This window comes from Oryctolagus cuniculus, chromosome 7, assembly GCF_964237555.1.
Source record: "Oryctolagus cuniculus chromosome 7, mOryCun1.1, whole genome shotgun sequence".
Taxonomy (NCBI): domain Eukaryota; kingdom Metazoa; phylum Chordata; class Mammalia; order Lagomorpha; family Leporidae; genus Oryctolagus; species Oryctolagus cuniculus.
Window position 1 is genome coordinate 120,561,491 of NC_091438.1, and position 21,428 is coordinate 120,582,918.

Sequence of the window (21,428 nt, forward strand, 5' to 3'; positions counted from 1 at the left end):
ATCCAAAATCTTTGTGGGTCTGATTTCTCTTGATTCAGCTGCTTCCCATATATATAGTCTTATTTTTGTGTTTTGATTTATATTTTATTTTTTTTAATTTTTTTTATTTTTTTGACAGGCAGAGTGGACAGTGAGAGAGAGAGACAAAGAGAAAGGTCTTCCTTTGCCGTTGGTTCACCCTCCAATGGCCGCCGCGGCCAATGCGCTGCGGCCGGTGCACCGCGCTGATCCAATGGCAGGAGCCAGGTACTTATCCTGGTCTCCCATGGGGTGCAGGGCCCAAGGACTTGGGCCATCCTCCACTGCACTCCCTGGCCACAGCAGAGAGCTGGCCTGGAAGAGGGGCAACCGGGACAGAATCCGGCACCCCGACCGGGACTAGAACCTGGTGTGCCAGCGCCGCAAGGCGGAGGATTAGCCTAGTGAGCCGCAGCGCCGGCTAATATATTTATTTTTAATTATATGCCCATGTTCCTTTATCTTGGAATCGGTTGAGGCCTAGATTGAGCTGGATGTATTTAGATTTTGTTTTTGCTTCTGTTAGTTTCCTAGGGTGCACTACTAACTTTCTGTTTTCTAAATAAAAATTACCCACTTCAGGATTTTAGGAAATACAGTGTAAGTTTGGGGTATATATCTATAGATATCAGGGCTTAAGGTTTAAAAAACTCAGTTTTTTATTTTTACTGTATACCCACATAGCACCATTATCAAAACAGGCAACTGGGGCTGGTGCCGTGGCTCACTTGGTTAATCCTCTGCCTGTGGCGCTGGCATCCCATATAGGCGCAGGGTTCTAGTCCCGGTTGCTCCTCTTCCAGGCCAGCTCTCTGCTGTGGCCCGGGAGGGCAGTGGAGGATGGCCCAAGTGCTTGGGCCCCTGCACCCGCACAGGAGACCAGGAAGAAGCACCTGGCCCCTGGCTTCGGATTGGCAAAGCGCCGGCCGTAGCGGCCATTTGGGGAGTGAACCAACGGAAGGAAGACCCTTCTCTCTGTGTCTTTCTCTCTCACTGTCTATAACTCTACCTGTCCAAAAAAAAAAAAAAAAAAACAAAAAACAAAAAAAAAAACAGGCAACTTTTCCTGCTGTCTCTGCTGCCTGCTAGGTCTTCTTCACCGTGGTAGCAAGGCTGTAGTAGTGGTTGAGTTCCAAGTTCATGAAGAGCCACTATGAGTACATGTCACCCTCACCCCAGCACAAGTTAAAAAGGCCGCCAGGGGGGCTGGGCTGGTGCTGTGGCATGGTGGGTTAAGCCTCTGCCCGCATATGGGCGCTGGTTCACAACCCACCTGGCTGCTCCTCTTCTGATCCAGCTCCCTGCTAATGCACCTGGGAAAGGAGTGGAAGATGTACTTGGGCTCTGTCCCCACATGGGATACCCAGAAGAAGCTCCAGACTCCTGACTTTGGCCTGACTCAGCCCTGGCTGTTGCAGCTGTTTGGAGAGTAAATCAGTGTTGCTCTGTCTCTCCTCCTTCCCATCTAACTCTGCTTTTCAAATAAACAAAAAAATGAAAGAAAGGGCACCAAGGTTCACAGATTCCCTCAGGGTGAGACCGTTTTAGGTATTTTCTCTTCTCCCAGGGTTCCCCTCGCACCTGGTCTTTGGGCCTCTACAGCAGCCCTGTAGCCCATGCTCTTCGCCAGTACACAGTGTTGTTTCGCAGTGAGGGTTGGTGACTGGAGGAAAGCAGAGATAAGACGGGAATATTTGTGGGACATGCTCAGCCACTGGATGTGGGAGATTATAGGAAGGGAGGAATACAAGCTGATCCTCAGGTTTCTGCCTTTGTAACTTGGGTTTTGTTTTTAATGTCTTAAATGTGAATTCTTTTTAGTGTCTTAATGTATTGTGTATAGTTATGGCTATAGTTTTGCTTTCTAAAATTTAAAATATCATGAATTTTGGAAAGAAGCAGTTATTTGGGGATGTCACTAGTCAGTGTGTGATGGTAGCAGATGCGTGGTGCAGACTGCTGGCAAGTACTGGGAATGCAGGAATCGAGAGACCTGGCAGGCTGTAGTGAGTCCAGGAGTTCTCTCTCAGAGACTGAAAATGCAGGTGGTTTCTAAATCAGCTTGAGATAGAGAAGAGGATCCTGAGCGGGGTCCAGGAGCCCTGTGCAGAAGGAAGGGGAACAGCCACGGTGCAGTCTTTGGCATTGTGGTATGGCCTGACTCATCTGCCCACAATTCTCTGCTGGTCTGCCAGCGGTGTGGCTTCCTCCCCTTCTTCTTGATTTTAGTTCTCTCGTCTGCTGACCAGGCAGTGCTACAAATTCACCACGTGCTGTGAGGGAGGCTCACCTGTGGTTTTGTTTCCAGATGGGCCTCACCTCCACCTCCCGACCTGGACTGCCTGTCTCTGGGCCACACAAGACCCTTTGTGTTTTCTCTTGGCTCATGACCTTGGGCCAAGATTCTCTTTTTTTGATTTCATTTCCTGAGTAATAAATAAAGCTGAGACTGCATTTTCCACTGTTGAGTAATGTATAAAACCAACACAAGGGTTTGACCGGGGAGTCTCAGGTGTGGCATAATGATTACTTCCCATAAGGCTCCCTGGAAGGCCAAAGTACTTCATCTGATGCCTACGTGCACTCCCAGCACTGCCCAGTTGTCTTGAATAAACTGTCGAGGGGCCCTCAGGAATAAAGCGTTCCCTCTCGTAGGTGGCAGCACTCTCTGGCGATGCACGGCGCTGCCTGGACATTTGCAGACGGGCCACAGAGATCTGTGAGTTCTCCCAGCAGAAGCCCGGCTCCCCTGGCCTGGTCACTGTGGCCCACTTAATGGAGGCTCTGGATGAGATGTTTTCTTCATCGTACATCACTGCCATCAGGTAAGACACTCCGACTCCTGAGCACGAATCTTCCTGGAAGACCAGCAGAGAGGTCACCCAGCTTGGGACAGCTATGGAGCGCTTCCCTTCCTGCACTCATGAGAAGGCATAGCTGTTTCTCTTAGGGGCTTGTCTAGTTGGGGAAACTGAAACTTAGGAAAACGAGGACAGTTGCATTGGTTGAGCTATACAATGGGTGTTTAGCTAGTAGCTAGTAAAAGTATTTTGGGAACAAGGAGAGAGGTGTTTTCTGTCACACAGAATGAGGTACTCAGTTCAGGAAATGTGGGCATGGGTCTCTGTGTGATGACAGTCTGGTTTCACATATCCGCTCTATATCCCCTCACTTCCAAAGTGCCAGTTTCTGTCTCATGGGACACATTGGGTGTCAGGTTAATAGGAGGGAGCATTTCCCAGTTTCCTCTCGCTCTTCTCTAAAGACATGGAGAAGGAAAGCGTTGTTTCCCAGAGGAGAGCTTTCCTCTGGGCTAGTGGTACAGACACTGGGGGGAACTCACCTTCGCTTGTTTCCTTGAAGAAATTCCTCGGTCCTGGAACAGGGCTTCCTGAGAGCCATCCTTGCAGAGTTCCGTCGCTCAGGACTGGAGGAGGCAACATTTCAACAGGTGACTGACCTCTATTGTTAAATCCTTCTAGATGTAGTCCGGGGCTTTTCAAATAGTCATGTGTCACTGTGTGATGGGGATTCACTCTGAGGAGTGAGTTGTTGGGTGATTTTATCCTGGTGCTGCATTGTAACATGTACTTAGAAAAACCTAAATGGTGCAGCTTTCTAGAAACCTGGGCTAAATGGTCCAGCCCATTGCTTCTAGGCTGTATACCTATGTTTTGTTCCTGGGTTCCATAAGCAGTTATAACACAATGGTAAGTATTTTATACCTAAACATAGAAAAATAAAAGCATAAATGATAAAAAAAAAAATAGCGGCCAACATTGTAGCAATAGTAGGTTAAGCTACCACTTACAACGCCTATGTCCCTTTTGGGTGCCAGTTCACGTCCTGGCTGCTCCACTTCTGACCCAGCAGGTCGCAGGTGGCGGCTATCTGCTATGCTGCAACACTGGCCCTTCGGCTTTTTTTAATAGGTTGGTTGTAAGTCCTTCTGTGAATCTTCGGTTGTTGGTCGTGTCTGCTCACTATTGTTCCTCTGGAGCCCTAGAGGGCTCTCCTGCAGAGTGGCTTCTGCTTTACTCTGTGAGTTACTTCCTGAACATCTACAGTGTGAGTGCCACGAATCCCAGGCAGAACTGGTTAATAGTCCTGCTCCTGGCCAGTTCCTAGTCTTAGTGAACAGGATGGACTTGTGAATATCTAGAGTAGACAAAGACAGAAGTGCTACCCTGGCCTAACTGAGTGGGGAGCTGCAGGATAGGGATCCATGTTCCCAGCTGCCGTCCTGCCTCTCTGGGTCTCTGTTCTTTTCAAGGGTCATGCCTCGGCATCTGCTCTCTGTATCTCATAAGGAAAGTGCCCATGTAGAAAAATATGACTTGAATTTCAACAGTCTAAGCTGTGGCACTCTAAGCCCCTGGAGACCAACACTGTTTGTATAACCGTGATAGTTACTTGTCATGTTGTATTCAGTCAGGACTTTTATAGGTGGAACTGAAAAATCAAAAAAGTGAAGTAGCTTACCCAGAATTGCATATCTAGAGAAATGGTGGAACCGAGATTCAGACCTGCTGTTTTCTGATTCCAGGGCTAATCCATTCTCCTACATTTGTGTAGCACTGGGGTACCCATTAATGCCTTCTGGAATGTTTGGTGTCCTGGGCACTAAGTGCCTGATTTTTTTCAAAAGAATTGAATGATCGATTCTGGATTGCTTTTCCTTTTAACCTTCGCTTTGCTTTTTGTGTCTAGATATACAGTCAGCACGTGGCCCTGTGCAGAATGGAGGGACTGCCATACCCCACCATGTCGGAAACCATGGCTGTGTGTTCTCGCCTTGGTTCCTGCCGCCTCCTCCTCGTGGAGTCCAGCAGAAATGACCTGCTCCTCCGTGTGCGGCTCAATGTGAGCCAGGATGATGTGCTGTATGCCCTGAAAGAAGAGTGAGGGTGCTTTAGAGCAAGGACTGTGGTCTGCCGGTTCTTAAAGTACTTTGTTTCTGGGGCCAGCATTGTGGTGGGCGGGTTAAGCTGCCACTGCAATGCTAGCATCCCGTATTGGAGTGCCAATTCAAATCCAAGCTGCTCTGCTCTGCTTGGGTTCCTGCCACCCATGTGGGAAACAACCTGGGTGGGGTTCCAGACTCCTGGCTTCAGCCTGGCCCAGAACTGGACATTCTGGCTGTTTCGAGAGTAAACCAGTAGATGGAAGATCTCTTTATCTAACTGCCTTTCACATAAATAAAATTTAAAAAAATTTTTAAAGAACTTTGTTTTCTTTTTCTAAGCATCTGGAATTGTAGCAAATTATACTGAATGGAAATAACTCATATATTTTGGAATTTTTCATTAAATAATTTTTTCCAGAGTATTTGGGAAGTTTACAGTCATTACAAACATCAGATTATAAAAATCGAACTTTGCCAGGCTGGTGCTGTGGCACAGTGGGTTAAAGCCCCAGCCTGCAGCGTCGGCATCCCACTGTTCCTCTTCCAATCCTGCTCTCTGCTATGGCCTACGAAAGAAGTAGAAGATGGTCCAACTCCTTGAGCTCCTGCACCCACATGGGTGACCCAGAAGAAGCTCCTGGCTTCAGATCAGCTCTGGCCATTGTGGTCATCTGGGGAGTGAACCGGCGGAATGGAAGACCTCTCTCTTTCTCTTTCTCTCTCTCTCTTTCTGGCTCTATCTCTCTCTGTAACTGTGTCTTTTCAAATTAAAAAAAAAAAAATCAAACTTTGCTTGCTTAACAGACTTTTGTTACTAGCCCTGCCACTTATTTAATGGTAACATATCATATATAGAAATATATGTAACAATATGTATATATTGTAAAATAGTTTTGGAAGAATGTGAAAGAAATTGGTTACCTCTAGGAAAGAACTGGTTGGCTTGTGATCAGGGGTTGGAGAACTTTTCACTGTATGCCATTATGTGTCTTAAATTTTAAACAAAGTGAAATATTTATAGAAAAGTTGCTAGAAATAATATCGAGCAATTATAAAAATGTCTTAAAGGTGCCATTTTTCATAGTAATCTATAAACTTATTTTTATATGTTTGAAAAGCAGAGAGACAGAGATCATTCATCTGCTGTTTCATTCCCCAAATACCCACAACAGCCGGGACTGGGCCTGGCTGAAGCCAGGAGGCTGGAATTTAATCCAAGTCTTCTGAGGGTGGCAGTTACCCAAGTACTTGAGTAGTCACCACTGCTTCCCAGGGTGCGTGTTAGTAGGAAGCAGGAATTGGAAGCCGAGTCAGGACTTGAACCCATATACTTGGATATGGAGTTGCAGGCATCACAAATGGTGTCTTAACCACTGTACCAAACACGCATTCATCACAAATGTTTAAATACAAATGATTTATGTGGTACAGAAAACAAAAGATAAGTAGGAATAAATCTAACAGAGATTAGTTACATGTCTATATGTGATTCAGCATCTGGCAGAGTTTCTTACATGCGTTTGCAAGTTAATTCTTTCCTCACTCACAACCACTGTATCTTGTGGGTTTGCAAGTTAACTCTAACATCTATATAAAAACCAACAGAATACACTCATCTAAACCCTCATGTGAGGGACTGAGGAAAATATAACCTCAAAAATATTTGGCCTAAATCTATTGATGTAAAAATTATCAGACAAATCCATGTTATAGGTGAAATGCTCTGATAAGTAACTGCTCACTCATTGAAGATAGAAATTTCATTACAGCAAACCCCAAACGTGGAGGAGCTATTCTAATTCAAGAGACACTAGGGCTAAATGCGCTGCTTCTTGATTGAGGCTTGGATTTAAAAAAATACAATTATAAACATAATCATGAACTATGTAACGTGTTAGAGTTTGTGAATGTGATTAAGTGTGGTTATGTAAGAAAATGTTTTTACTGAAACATGAATCAAAGTCACTTTCTATCTTGGAAATCAATTTTTATGATGAAATGAAACAGTTGGAACCCAAATGCCCCACCGATGGGAGAGGAAACAAATGTGTGGACTATTTTGATATTTAGTCTGGAAAATGCAAGAAAGCGTATGAGCCAGAAATTCCATTCATAGGTATGTACGAAATTTATATATGCATACCAAGAGTCAGGTACAATGCGTCACTGTAGTGGCATGTCACTGTTACTTCGTATTATGGACCACCACGCAGAAATGAAATCCTGTCAGGTATACATGCCAGTGTGGATGAAGGTTACAAACAGGGTTGAATAGAAAAAAGTTATATGGTACATACAATACTAATGACCTTTAAAATGTACCATGACTACTGGCTCAGGATAAATATAAACAGGACGGTGGGCACCTCTTTAGGGGTGTGGCAGGGTGGGATGTGTCCAGGTGGCCTCAGCTGTAATGTGCTTTTTCCTAAACCTGCAACAGGTGCCCAGGTGGCTGGAATTCACAGAATGTCACAGGACTATTGAGTGCCCGCTGCGTGCTGCAGGCACCGTGGAGCGGAAACGGAAATGTCTGCCTCGCGCAGCCGGCCCTAGTGCGTGAACTAGTGCGTATCTCCGTGTAAACACTTCAGGGTGGCCATGCGTGATTTCTAAAAGTGAGGTGTGAGGAAGTGAAACCTCGATTTCAAAAGAAAGGTGCAGTGGGTCCCTTCTCCTGGGAAGAAACAGAAACAAGGAGCCCGGGCGGTCGCAGAAGCCACTCGCGGCGAGACTACGCGTGGCAGTGGGGAGGCAGCGGTGTCCACGGAAGCCATGAGGGCATTTCTGCTGCCGCCAAAGGGCAGGTGCTTTTCTCATCCGCCATTCCAGGGACGCCGTCTGTCTCGCGGGTTGAGAAGTGGGGCAGAGCCGTCAGGAAAAGCGGCGCGAGCTCGAAACCCGTCTCTCCTGGCCAGACTGATGCACCGCGGGGTAGGGGCGTGAGCGCCCCGCTAAACCCGCCGTAGCGGCCTCGAAAAGTGCCGTTAGCGCCGTTTTACCTCAGCTGTCAACCCGACTTCCGAGCGGAAACAGGCAAATTCGAGTGAGGATGAAGAAAAACAGGGTGCGCCGCAAGGTCCCGCCCCCGGCCCAGGGAGCCGAGAGACCGGATAGGTCCGGCGAGCCTGCGGCCAGCGCCGCCTCCCGAAGGGCCAGGGAAGCGGCTGCGCGACGCAGGGGCAGGCCGAGGACAGGGCCGCACCTCCCGCATTTGCGCGAGCCACTGGAGGGCCCCGGCCGGGCCGCCGGGAGCGCCAGCCTGGCGGTCTCGCGCTACCTGCCCGGGGGCGCCTGCGCACTGCGCACCCCGCCCTCGGAGTCACCTGGCGGAGCGCCCCGCCCGCCTGCCCCTCCCCACACATGCGCACTGCGAAACCGCCGGCCGCGCGGTCACGTGTTGGGCGCGAGCAGCCGGTCGAGCCGGGCGATTCCAGTCGCCGCGGCCCCCGCCGCCCCGGGCCGTGGGAGCCCCGGGCGGTGCCTGTCGGGAGGAGTCCGGGGTTTGGTTTGCATCCACCGCGAGGTATGCCGCGTATCTGCCTCCCGGCGTTTGGAGGTCTCGGGGTCGGCGGGGAGATGGAGGCGGCTTAGGCAGGGCAGGGCAGGGCCGGGCGGTGCTGGGACCTCGCCTCCCTTGCGGACTCCTTTGCCCACCTCTCTCTGGAGCCCGGGCCTGGGGCAGCCAGCGGAGCCGCAGACTCCGCCAGTGTCTGGCTGACCCCGGCTTTCCGCGAGTCCCGTCACTCGTATTCCCCGCCTCAGTTGACACCCGGGGCCATCCCGAGCGTCCCCTCCCGGGTACCCTCAGAGCCCTGTTGGCTTTGCTTCCCAACTCTGGAATCCAGCCGCAGCTCTGTCCCCACGCGCCACCCCGCGCTCCGTCAGCTCGTCTCCTTCGCGGGACGGTTGCAAGATGCTCCGTGTTGAGACGGCTTCCTGCCTTCGCTCACCCTCCTGCTTCCTGCAGCCAGACCGGTCCTGAGCGGGCGGCCTGATCCCGGGCCTCAGGATCACGCCCGACTCCCTTGGGTGTGAAGAGTTTTCATTTTTCCCGTTTCCATTTTCGCTTGCGCCATTTCTGGTCTTAGTTTATGCCCCAGCAATTCCAGGCCTGTGGTTTCCTTCTGCAGGCCCCCGAACCCATATCAAATTTTTGGAATCGTGCTCTGCTGCTTCTCCCACCCCTCCAACTTTGTCATGACTCAGCACTGCCAGGGCCTCCCTCAAGAAGCCTTTTCTCTCTGTGTTGGATAAGGGCCCCCTCGGGGTACGCATCCCCCCTGGTGCAGCCCCGTGTGCTAGGGCATGGGTCCTGGGGGATTCACGTGTGGGATGCGCCCAGCGCACAGTAGGTGCTGTGCGTGGTGGCGATCGCTCTGAATGCGAATGCTGAGTCAGCTTTCTCTGTATCAGCGCTGTCCACTGAAACCCTGCGCAGCGATGAACTCTGTGCCGTCCAGGGGTAGCCACTCGCCAGCAGTGGTGATTGAGCCCTGGATGCCTCTGTGTGGCCGAGGAACTGAATCTGTGCGCTGAATTGAAACTTAAATAACCACGTGTGTCTTCCATGACGGACAGGGCTGCTTTCAAGCCTTTCTGAATTCTGCCCAGCCTTGTACCCACCGTGAACCGCCCGGATTCAGCCTTCCAGCTTCACCCACCAGTCCTGCATCTGTTGTGCGGTGTCCGCGGCCCCCCGCCGCTCCCTTCCCTCCTGGCTGCCGTGTCCCGGCTTCCGCGCTATAATTCCCTTAGCATTTTATCCTTCAGTGCCAGGCTTTGCTTTCTCGAGAAGCTTAGGAACTACTCACCAAAGGCAGCCCCGTTAAGGGGGGTGTGGCTAGGGTCTGCTCCCCTCTGAGTCTAAATTTGATCCCCACCAGGTAGGTGTCTAAGCAGCCGGGATGCCAGGGCCAAGACCCCGGAAAGGCCCTCAGGCCAGCGGTCAGGGTGTGGCGGCCGCCAAGCAGGTATGGACATAGCCTCCTTCGCCTCTGGGCCAAGTTGGGGTGGGAGTGGGGGTCTCTGGGCAACCTGGGTCACCAGTGTGGCTTCCCTGTCAGTCCAGAGACTTTGAAGGGTGCCTTTTGGTGGTGGCGGTGCCTGTGGAGGCCCTCTGCCTGGCCCCTGCCGTGCACGGTGGGTGGACAGCCCTCAGCTCTCCTCTTGGCTTTCACCTTCGTCCTTTTGCGGTGACAGCTCTGTATGAAGGACCTGGAGGCGTCAGGAGCCACGGAGTCTTGCATGCTCTGCTGGGACCTCAGTTCTCTCACTCAGGTTGCAACTTTGCTGTTCAGCCAAGGCTGCCAGGGCCTGAGAGCTGCTGCCGGTGGGAGGACTTCGCTGCCTGGAGACAGAGGGATCCTGTCCTCCAGTTTTCTCCCTTTATTTCTTCTGGGCACATGGCCTGAGACTTCTTGGTCCTTTTTTTTTTTTTTTTTTTTTTTTTTTTTAATTGTAAAGGGGCAGGCACTGTGGAATAGCTGGTTAAAGCCCTGGTCTGCAATACTGGCATCCCATATGGGCGCAGGTTTGAGTCCCAGCTGCTCCACTTCTGATCCAGCTTCCTGCTAATGTGCCTGGGAAAGTAGTGGAGGATGGCCCAAGTCTTTGGGCCCCTGCACCCATGTGGGAAACCTGGAAGAAGCTCCTGGCTCCTGGCTTCAGAACAGTTCAGCTCTGGCTGTTGCAGTCATTTGGGGAGTGAGCCAGTGGATGGAAGACCTCTCTCTCTCCCTCTCTCTGGTTCTACCTCTCTCTATAACTATCTTTCAAATAAAATAAATCTAAAAAAAAAAAAAAAAAAAACAAAAACGAGGCAGGTAAAGGAGGTGGTGGGGTTAAGGGGCTCGACTCAAGTCAGAGGTTTCACTCTGAATTCTGCCTCTGCACTGTGAACAGTGAGGTAAGAATAGCACCTCCTCTGCCTTGAGCGGTCAGTTATGGAGACCGAGAGCAGAGCGGTGTGACCAGAGGCTGCAGGGAAGGGTGAATGGGCAGTGTCTCCGTTCACAGTTTGGTTTGGGTGGGTGATGGTGAGCGTGGCATCACGTGAATGTAATGCCACTGAACCGTGTACCTGAAATGGTTAAGATGGTAAACTTCATGGTATGCATGTTTTACCACAGTTTAAAAAAATAGGACCTACCTCTCAGGGCTGTGAGAATTAGCTAAGGCAAATTACCTGGCAGCCGCTGCTGCTGCTATTGTAATAACAAGGTCAGTGCTGGGCTCTTTGTAGGGTCCCTGGGGAGATAAATGTCCCAAGGGATGACATTGCAGGCCTCAGTTTCCCTTTCTGCACACTGGACCTCATGAGGAAAGGAACCACTGACTTGGATATTGGGATCCCAAGTCTGCCTCTGAGCTGGGCTTTGCACTGCCTCTTGGGTGATTTCTAAGAATCCTTCTGTGCCCTCAGCTGGGGCTCTTTGTGGAGTTCAGCCCAGAGGACATGCTGCTGGGGACAGACGAGGCTGAAGAGGATGCGGACCTGGAGGCTGAGCTGCTCGCCCTCACTGGGGAAGCAGAGACCACAGACAGGAAGCCAGGACCCAAGGGGCGGGGTAAGTCTGAGGCAGTGGGCCTAGATGGGTGGCTGCCTGACTCTGGCGGAAAGGGACCTTGCCTTGCAGGCTGCAGGAGCCACCAGGCCCCTCTGCAGCACTCCCAGCAGGAGGCCGCCTCACCTGCCTGTCACGGGAACTCTCTCCCCATCGTGGAAAAATATGGTTTATAGACTGACTCAGCTTCTTATGCGTAGCCCTAGCCAGGGCCTGGTTTAAAAAAAAAAAAAAGAAAAAAAGGTAGGGGACCAGATCCCACAGACTGAATTGGGTACATGGACAGGACACAGAAATTGTGTCGTGAGCTTCCTCCACAGCCTGCATGGTGCCAGAGAGCTCAGCCCTGGGGGGATCTCGGGGTGTAAGCCTTCTGTCTTCACCAGGATCCCTCAGAGAGAGCCACCCCTATCCCACGGGCCCTGCACCGAGGATCCCCGGGATCCCTCAGAGAGAGCCACCCCTATCCCACGGGCCCTGCACCGAGGATCCCCGGGATCCCTCAGAGAGAGCCACCCCTATCCCACGGGCCCTGCGCCGAGGACTGTGAGTGGACAGGGAAGTGGCTCACTGCTCTGGCCCTGCTGTGGGCCAAACTTGAGTTTGAATCCTGGCTCAACTAGGATTGCAGCGCTAGGTGCTGGTAGTTTCCAGGTCATTCAGTGTAAAAAGGGATAATATTCTTTATTCTTCATAACTTTGAAGCTCCAGGGGACTTCAGTGTTTATGTGACAGATGGTTGTGGGGGTGAGGGGGTTGTGATGGGTGGGCACTTCTGCCTACGGTATCTACCCATAGAGTGCATTGAAGACTGCTTCACCCGTCCTGCACCTTACTGAGTTGCCCTGACCCTCTTCCCCCAGCCCCCCTGCCCATGGCCCACATCGAGAAGTTGGCAGCGGACTGTATGCAGGATGTGGCGGAGGAGGAGGAGGAGGAGGAGGAGGAGGAAGGGCTGGAGGAGGATGCAGACCTGCTGGTGCGTCTGCCAGGCTGGTGTCCAAGGGCTCTGCAGTCCAGCTCGGGCCTGGTGGAGGAGAGGGCTCTGGAGAGGAGGCCGGGGGTGTGTCCGTGACTTTGAGTGAGTGTCCTGCCCGTCCTGGGCGCGTCTTCCTAGCTGCACACTGAGACTCCTCTCCTTTGGCCTCTGGTCTGAGCTGTGCAGTTGGGCACTCTCAGATTGGGAGCCTTCACACAAAGGGGGTTTTTCGGACATAGTGACTGACATTGGGGAGTACTGCTGAGGGGGAGGCTCCTTTGTTCTCCTGTCATGGGTTTGACTGTGAGGCCCCCAAGCTCCTGGGACTTGTTGTGTCTCCCCAGACTGAGCTGCAGGAGGTGCTGGGTGCAGATGAAGAGGTTGGGCCCGGGGAAGGTGATGAGGCCGCCAGCCCAGGCCTCTCTGAGGAGAAGGGACAAGGAAGCGTTGAACCTGCTGTGCAGGCAGCCCTCCTAACAGCCGCAGTCGCAGAGGCTCAGGTAGGTTCTGGAGGAGGCCCATGACAGCCATGTGTGACATGCGTGTGGCATAGCTTGCAGACACAGGCCACAGAAGCCTTCTGCAGCAGCTGCCCTGAGCAGAAAGCAGCACAAGAAACTCCTCCGTGGCTGGCGTACCTCAAAGGCCACTCTGTTCTCTCAGCACCCCCACCCCCTCCCCACCCCCCGAAGCCATTTCCTGGCCTCCACCGACTGTTAGAGCCTCTGTATTTTGCCTCTGACACAGTCTCTAGCCTCTCCAGTGAGTCTTTGCCCCACGCCTTGAGGCTTTCAGGCTCTTCTTTTTTAAGATTTGTGGGTTTTTTATTTATTTATTTGAAAGGCAGAGTTACAAGAGAGGGAGAGAGCTCTTCCATCTGTTGGCTCACTCCCCAAATAGCTGCAAAGGGCGGGATTGGGCTAGGCCGGAGCCAGGAGCCTGGAGCTCCATCCATCCGGGTCTCCTACGTGGGTGCAGAGCAGGTTTTTTTTTAGAATCCCAGAGCTCCACCTGCTGGGGCAGCTTCCTCGCAGGAAGAGAATGGCACAGGCCTGACTAGCCCTGGAGTGGTCAGGTCCTGAGCTGAGCTGTCTTTAGGCTGGGGAGCCTCAGGGGCTACAGGCTCTGCTAGAAGAACGGATCCACAACTACCGGGAGGCTGCGGCCAGTGCCAAGGAAGCAGGGGAAGCGGCCAAAGCCAGGCGCTGTGAGCGAGGGCTGAAGGTGAGCAGGGCTGGGGGAGTGAGGCTGTGGGGTGGGTGACAGGAGGAGGCTTCCCCACTCAGCAGCCTTGTGGAGGTGGTGGATCCTTGGCCTGGCTGTGAGCAGGGTCTGGCCCAAGATGGCCAGCCAGGTTTCTGGACTAGTTCTCTCCCTCAGACTCTGGAGTCCCAGCTCGCTGCTGTGAGGAGAGGCAGGAAGATCAACGAGGACGAGATCCCACCGCCAGTGGCCATAGGCAAGAGGCCTCTGGCCCCCCAGGAAACAGCCCACAGGAGCTCTGAGACAGACCCTCCCTGCCCCCCCGCCATGGAGCCAGGTATCTGAACACCCGGTCCTGTCCCGGTTCCCCAGCCGGCCAGTGTTCTTCGCTGTCAGTCACACTTTCCGCAGAGGCTCCTCAAGCCAAAGCAAGTACCTCCTCCTCTGACCCTCATGCCCTCTGGGACTTCTTGTTTTCCTGTAGACGACGCCTCCCAACCCGAGACAAGCCTCCTGGGCAGCCCTGGCCCTTCTGCCCCGCCGAATTCAGACGCTGACCCCCGGAATCTGCTGTTGACCCGACAGAGAGAGTACAAAGTGGCTGCCCTCAGTGCCAAGCGGGCTGGAGATCTAGAACGTGCCCGGGAGCTCATGAGGATTGGGAAGGTGGGACAGCTGGCTCATTTAACATGGAGGAAACTGAGGCCCAGACAGGGAGCTGAACTGGGCTTGAGACTGGCCCAAGGGAGAATTGTTTCAGCCCAGGTTCTTGGGGTTCCCTCGCTTAGGTGCACATCTACTTTTCTTAGAGGTTTGGTGCTGTCCTGGAGGCCCTGGAGAAGGGGCAGCCTGTGGACCTGAGTGCCATGCCCCCAGCACCTGAGGGTCAGTATGGGAATTGTGAGGGGATCTGCCTGGGCTAGGGGTGCAGTTGGGGCTTGCCAAGCACCCCCACCTATACCTTAGCTTTGCATCCCCCAGATCTGAAGGTCCCCAGGGCACCCCCTGTCGTATCTCCAGCAGTGGAGCGAGTGCAGCCAGTGACAGCTCCTGACATCCCAGCAACCCCAGGTAGGACAGGGTGGTGGGACTGGGGAGTGGGGACCTGGGGAGAGGCAGGCTGAGCAGATGCTCTCCCCGCTCTTCAAGTGGCCCCTGCAGAGCCACAGACGGTGCTGGATGCCCTGCAGCAGAGACTGAACAAGTACCGGGAGGCCGGCATCCAAGCTCGGAGCAGTGGGGATGAACGGAAGGCCCGGATGCATGAGCGCATTGCCAAGGTAGGCTTGGGGCCGTACAGCCACCTGCCCCTGCAGCTGGCGCTGGTCTTCTCCCAGTCTTCCTGTCCCTCTGTCACATGGGCATGGAGCCTGCAGACTCGTGCTCACCATGCGTCCCTCCTTTGCCACCCTTGCAGCAATACCAAGATGCTATTCGAGCACACCGAGCAGGGCGGAAGGTTGATTTCGCAGAGTTGCCGGTTCCTCCAGGTGAGTAGGGCTTGGTCTGTGTGCTGTCTCCCAAGGAAGCAAGGATGGGGAGGGGACGTGACCTCAGGGATGTACCGCCACCTGTCCCTGGCAGAGTCAGGGCCCACAGCAGCTTTGTGCTGCCCTGCGGCTACTCCACCCCCTCCCAGCTCTGCTTCTGTCACAGGGTTTCCCCCCATCCCTGGTCTGCAGCCCATGGTGGGCATGGAGGAGGATACAGTAGCAGCAACCTTGGCAGCTGCCCAGAAACTGGCCACCTCAGATGACACGGCCCTGGCAGAGGAAGAAGAGGATGAGGATGAGGTTTGGCTGAGGGCCCAAGGCAGGACTGGGGGGAGGAGCGGCAGATGAGAAGTGACCCCAGACTTAATGTCCCTACTAACAAGCCCAGGGATACATTCTTTTCTCTATTTCACAGAGAAAAACTTGGCCAAGGGCAGAGCTAGGCTTTACATGAAGGTCTTTCTGGTCCCAGAGCCCAGGTTCCATCCCCAGCACCCTGCTGGCTCCTGTGTTGAGGTGGGAGGGGAGGTTAGAGTGGAGAGCTTCAGAAGTGTTTGGAAGTTCTGAGATATTTTAGGGCTCAGGAGGGGAAGTCACTCGTCTCAGGTCATGCGTGAGTGAGTGCAGCATCTGTGGAGAGCCCGAGGTTGGAAGCTGCCTTGGGTGGGGTCCCCAGTGACAGCCTCCTGGATATCTGCAGAGTGAGACCCCAGCACAGACGCCAGTGGCCAAGAAGCCAGCACAGCCTCTTGTCCCTTCATCTCGGCCCCTGGCTAAGGAGTCACTGAGTCCTTCTGGTGAGTTGGAGACAAGCAGGCTGGGAGGAGTGCAGGTTCTAGTGAGGGGCAGGCATGGCCTTAACCAGTGGTGCTCTCCCCTCAGTGCGGGAGCAGCTGGTGCTACTGGAGGCACGAAAACTGCAGTACCAACGGGCAGCCCTGCAGGCCAAACGTAGGCAGGACCTGGAGCAGGCCAAAGCCCACCTGCGGGTGGCCAAATGTCTGGAGGCTCAGATCACCCAGGCCCGAGCTGGCCGACCTGTTGATCTCTCCAAGGTGAGTCTCATCTTTTGAGCACCAGGACTTCTTGGGCAGAGGAGGTGGGCGGCAGGCTTGCAGGACTCTCTGAAGTAGGGCAGCTTCTGGGAGGCAGTGGGATTTGGGCAGGATGTGATGGCTGGGTAAGCACCTTTTGTTTATGATTCTGTCTACTTCGTAGCCTGCAGAGAGACCTGGGAAGGGAATACAGGATGAGGCCAATGGGGGGGGGGGGGGGGGCAGAGTGTTGTAGCACCCTGAGGTAGAGTGGGAGGCAGTGAGTTGCCTGCACTTAGTATGGATTCCTGCATTTGTTGGGCTCATTAGAGAGTAATCTGACTCTTGGGGCCCGAGGGGCCTTGTGACCTGGGCAGGTGCCTTCGCCCTTGACGGATGAGGAGGGCGACTTCATCCTCATCCACCATGAGGACCTGCGACTCTCCCAGAAGGCTGAGGAAGTATATGCGCAACTACAGAAAATGCTTCTGGAGCAACATGAGGTCAGGAGCCCTTGTCTGTCACTTCCCTTTCAGTGCCCCCAGCCTTCTTGTGGGGAAAGGCCTGGATTCCAGTTCTCACTCTAAAACTTACTGGCCGTATGACCCCACAAGCCTCACTGAACCCGTTTCCTCATCTGTAAAACAGGATGAACATACATACCCTGCTTCAGGATGGTTATAAAGTTCAAACAACAAAAGTCACAGCATGGGAAAAAGGACTTTGTAGGTGGGAGGGGACATGCATATAGATTTTTATGGTGTGTTTGGCTGAACTCCTTCCTGTTTCAGAGTCTGCTTTCGAAGGTGATGCTTGAATTTGGTTTTGAGGGAAGAATAGGAGTTTGCTAATTTTGGAGAATGGCTATCCTTAGAAGAGGAAAGGGCAAAAATATAGACAGAGTACTGGTGGGACTTGGGATATGTGTTGGAGAGAGAAGTGAGGCTACAGAGGAAGGCGGGCTTGAGGTCAGGCCTCGAGTGCCAGTCAGGTAGGTCCTGCCCTGAGACCTGGAATCTGGGCCTCTATTTTCAGAAGTGCCTGCTGTTTTCCAAGCAGTTCATGCACCAGGGCAACGTGGCTGAGACCACCCGGTAAGTGCACGGACTGGGGCTGGGCTTCTGGGGCAAGAGCAGAAAGCATGCCTTGTTGTTTGCTGATGTGCGTACCCACGCCTGTCAGGTTTGAGAAGCTTGCTCAGGACCGTAAGAGACAGCTGGAGATCCTACAGCTGGCCCAGGCCCAGGGCCTCGACCCTCCTAGCCACCACTTTGAGCTGAAGACATTCCAGACCGTGAGGTGCCAAAGCCTAGGGGAAACTGGCTCTGTGCAGGCGTGGGGCAGGAGGGTAGCACCCAGTTAGTGAGCCTTCCCTGGTGAGGAGTGGGTCATGGTGCCTGCCAGTGAGGAGCTCAAAGCTGTATGGATGCTGTGGACAAAGCTAAGGTCTGTGTACAAGCTCTGCTGCTTCTGGCCGAAACAAGCTTTCCCTCTTTGGGTCCACCCCCCCACCCTCGTTACCAGGCACTGGAGAAGGGGATCTGGGTCCACTGTTCTTTCTTTTCGGCTATAGGATCTTCTCAGAACTCAACAGCACAGAGATGCATCTGATCATTGTTCGAGGAATGAACCTCCCAGCACCGCCAGGTAATCCCAAGGCCACCCCTTCCACCCAGGCCCTGGGCTTTTGCCCCCTCCCTGACTCCCGTTTCTCTCTCACAGGGGTGACCCCTGATGACTTGGATGCTTTTGTGCGCTTTGAGTTTCACTACCCTAACTCGGTGAGGTTCAGGTAGAGGTCGCAGCCTCTGAACCCGTGTCAGTTTCTCCCCGTCCCTGGGAGGTCTGGCCATAGGGAGGGGACTGTAGACTTTTGGGCCCATTCTGTACAGAGTTCCTGGCCCTGTTTATCTGTTTCTTCAAACTGTTTTCACTCCTCCCTGCCTACTGTTTTTAGGACCAGGCTCAAAAAAGCAAAACAGCTGTGGTGAAGAACACGAATTCTCCAGGTGAGTGGGGGCCACAGGAGCCCCTTTCAACACCCCCCCCCTTCATGTACATGGGCAGCACTTGTGTTTCCAGATCTGTTCCCTTACTTGATTCCTTCAGCACAGGTGATAAAAGCAGATACTGGTAACACTGGGGCTTCAGGAGGGGGATCCAAAGCAGATCTGGCGCACAGATTCCCAGGTTTGCTGTGGCTAGAATTGCGGTGGGGCAGCTGCTTCATGGCACGATGAAACAGAGTAAGCTCCGGACCCAGCACTGATGTGGTATTTCCAGATTGGGGACCCACTGGAATGGAACTGCTCCCCAGATAGCTCCTTAAGCTGGATAACCACACACTTAAGACTGTAGGTGAGGAATCTGAGCCTCAGTAAAAGTAGAGACCTGCCTATGGCCTCATAATAAGGAGGTGGCAGAAACGAAGTTTGCTCCAGGAATCCCTATTCCAAATTCCAGTTCCCTCCCACTTCGTTATCTAATGAGTATAAAACATGGTCAGGATTTACATTCTCTGCCTTCTGGTGGCAGTCACCCTGAACTGCAGGCAGAGAAAGAGGGGAAGCCAGCCCTGGGCCTCCATTCCCACTTCCTCAGGAAATCCCTGGGAGCCAAGCCCCTTCTTGCATTCTCCTCCTCTTGTAGAGTTTGATCAGCTCTTCAAACTAAACATCAACCGAAACCACCGGGGCTTCAGGAGGGTGATCCAAAGCAAAGGAATCAAGTTTGAGATTTTCCACAAAGGGTGAGGATCCTCTTGGTCCCATTGCCAAGGTGGGCTGGGAAGTAGGAGTGACATTTCCATTACAGCTGCCACCTCTGCTACCGCTTGTTTTCCTGCACTGGTCTCAGCCAGTTCACGCCTGCCTTCTCTACCCAATCTAATCCTCTGCTGCCTCTTGGATCCCAGCTCTTTCTTCAGAAGTGACAAGCTGGTTGGCACGGCACATCTGAAACTGGAGCGGCTGGAGAATGAGTGTGAGATCAGAGAGATTGTGGAGGTGAGGCCTGGGGTGGGCAACAGAGGACTTAGTAAGAGTAGAGCTAGTATTTGTTGAACACCAGTCCCTGCTGTAGGTTTTTGTGCCTGTCGCTTAACTTGAAAATTACCCACACAGTTGTTATATGGTAGGTGGTATCTCCATTTCACAAAAGAGGATGTTCAGAAGGTCAGAAAAATTCAGAGTTTCAAGATAGGAAGTAGCCATACTCTTCCCACAACACCTGGGCCATCCAGGTTTCTAATGATGATGGATGAGCAGGAAGATCCCTGGGTATACAGTCACAGCTGTCAGCCTGGCACACAGATTCCCAGGTTGCTGTGGCTAGAATTGCGGTTGGGGCAGCTGCTTCACAGCACGATGAAACAGAGTAAGCTCCGGACCCAGCACTGATGTGGTATTTCCAGATTGGGGACGCACTGACGTGCAGCCGGTCTACTGTTGGGAACTGCTCCCCAGATAGCTCCTTAAGCTGGATAATCATAGGATTGCACAGGCAGTGGCTCTAAGAGCTGGCCACTGACAAATAAAGACATTTAAGCCCTAGAAGAAAGGGAGGTTACATAAGTTCACAGGACCAGATCCTGACTCATACTTTTGTTGGCTGAAGCCTCTCCTGCTGCGGCACACCTGCTCCCTGTCTGCCGGGGGAGTTGTTCTCAAGTGGAGTCTGCTCTCTGTTGGCCTCATGGAGGGTGATCAGACTTGTCAGGACTGTCACACTGATGTGCACTCCAGCCCAGGAAGGAAGGGAAACCTTTGATCTGGGTTCTGCTCTTGATGCTGCAGTGTCATCTACTTCTCTTTGGGGCATCTGGGAAGGTGGAGCTCGCTGGTTTTCATGCTGCTCCTTGAAGCCAACATTTATTCCTGGAGCTGCTTGGAGATTGAGGGGGAGTGATGGGCTAGAGCGTTCCAGATGTCTATCTCCACTTCAGTTAGTGTTTATCTAGGTTTATATGTTAATTGTTTTAGTAAGACAGCCAAACCATTACCACCCCAAACAGAAGGACAACAGGTTTGAGACTCCCATGCGTTAGGACTGCAGGATACCTTAGCTCCTCTAATTCGTTTCCTAGGAGCACAGGGACCTGCGTGCCTCAGTTATTGTCTGCCTCTCCCTGGTCCTCACAGGTCCTGGATGGAAGGAAGCCTACTGGGGGGAAGCTGGAGGTGAAGGTGAGGCTGCGGGAGCCTCTGAGTGGCCAGGATGTGCAGATGGTCACCGAGAACTGGCTGGTCCTGGAGCCTCGGGGCCTGTGAGGTGGGCAGCTCTCTGGGTCCCCAGAACCTCTTCCCCTGCGTTCTGATGGGGTCCCTCTGGGGTCCTTCTCCTATTCACCCTGTGTGTGGGGAGAAAGCCTAGGAGTTCTCATCTGTGTGAAGACCAAGGCACCAAAACTGTTGGGCAGAGTTCATGAGCTGAGTTTCTTAGTGGAACAGGGGAGGAAAAGTAACTCCCAAGGTTTGTCTTCAGGAAATCTCTGTAAAACCTGCTTGTTTTCCCTGTGGTTTAGCCGGACTCCCCATGCTCTGTGCCGCTTTGCAGCAGACGGCCAGCACCAGGAGATGATCAGGCCAGCGACGGTGTGCAGGAGCTTCCTCTTCCCAGTGCTGCTGGCTGCAGAAGCCTTTGTACATAAGAGAGATGCTGCTACCTAAGCACCAAAGACCTTTAAAGTATGTGCACTACTGACCACAGCCCTGGTCTTTCCTGTCACTGGCCCACAGAAGCAAGCTGGATTCGAGGAGCTCCTCTCTCATGCGTCTTACTCCCCCAGTCTGGGCAAAGGCAAGGATATCCTCAGTGCTCTGTGCCATGGAGACCTGCAGCCCACTAACCCCTACCTAGCAACTGTGTGCAGCTCACCCTAGCCCCAGTTGCACCACTTCTGGATGTGCCTTTAACTGAACTGTAAGGGATGGGAGAACTCGAGGGTGATCGGGAACCTCCCCTGCTTAGGGTGGGAACAGGGTTCTGTGACTCTGGTCAGTGGCAGCCTGTCCTCTCAACTCAGTTCCCCCCAGCTCTGCCCGTGCCTTTGTTCCTAACAGCTGCTAGTATTAGCCTTCCTGCGTCCCCACGGACTTAGAAACGTTTTGGTACTACTTGGTGGGAAGTTAAGGGAAGGCTGTATCTTGGGTTTGTTCCATGCACCCAAGATAAGAGACTGTTAAAGGGGAAGAAGAAGAAGAAAAAAAAAATATATATATATCTGTAAAA

The 21,428-nt window shown here is 52.9% G+C and overlaps 2 protein-coding genes across 8 annotated transcripts in view; both read left to right on the forward strand.

Moving 5' to 3' along the window:
* Positions 1-5,243, forward strand: part of ORC1 (origin recognition complex subunit 1) — a 75,290-nt gene extending 70,047 nt beyond the window's left edge. For all 4 annotated transcript variants that reach the window (XM_070078507.1, XM_070078510.1, XM_070078508.1 and 1 more), the window contains exons 16-18: positions 2,674-2,843; positions 3,382-3,469; positions 4,729-5,243. In XM_070078507.1, coding sequence (XP_069934608.1) covers positions 2,674-2,843; positions 3,382-3,469; positions 4,729-4,923 — 453 coding nt within the window. In that variant the 3' untranslated portion in view covers positions 4,924-5,243. The remainder of the gene's footprint in view (positions 1-2,673; positions 2,844-3,381; positions 3,470-4,728) is intronic.
* Positions 5,244-8,313: 3,070 nt separating this feature from the next.
* On the forward strand, positions 8,314-21,428 carry CC2D1B (coiled-coil and C2 domain containing 1B). 4 transcript variants are annotated; one of them, XM_008265250.4, is made up of 25 exons: positions 8,314-8,450; positions 9,811-9,897; positions 11,349-11,493; positions 12,354-12,469; positions 12,814-12,969; positions 13,568-13,693; positions 13,850-14,009; positions 14,157-14,338; positions 14,482-14,557; positions 14,639-14,743; positions 14,822-14,952; positions 15,090-15,162; positions 15,329-15,465; positions 15,866-15,962; positions 16,048-16,220; positions 16,577-16,702; positions 17,235-17,293; positions 17,382-17,498; positions 17,773-17,846; positions 17,922-17,980; positions 18,157-18,208; positions 18,849-18,948; positions 19,114-19,204; positions 20,339-20,468; positions 20,722-21,428. In XM_008265250.4, the coding sequence occupies exons 2-24, from the start codon at positions 9,832-9,834 to the stop codon at positions 20,465-20,467; spliced, it is 2,550 nt and encodes an 849-aa protein (XP_008263472.2). In that variant the 5' UTR covers positions 8,314-8,450; positions 9,811-9,831; the 3' UTR covers position 20,468; positions 20,722-21,428. The 4 variants fall into 4 exon arrangements, with proteins under 4 accessions (XP_008263472.2, XP_002715140.2, XP_069934612.1 ...); XM_002715094.5 differs by having other exon boundaries at positions 14,654-14,743; XM_070078511.1 differs by lacking the exon at positions 12,354-12,469.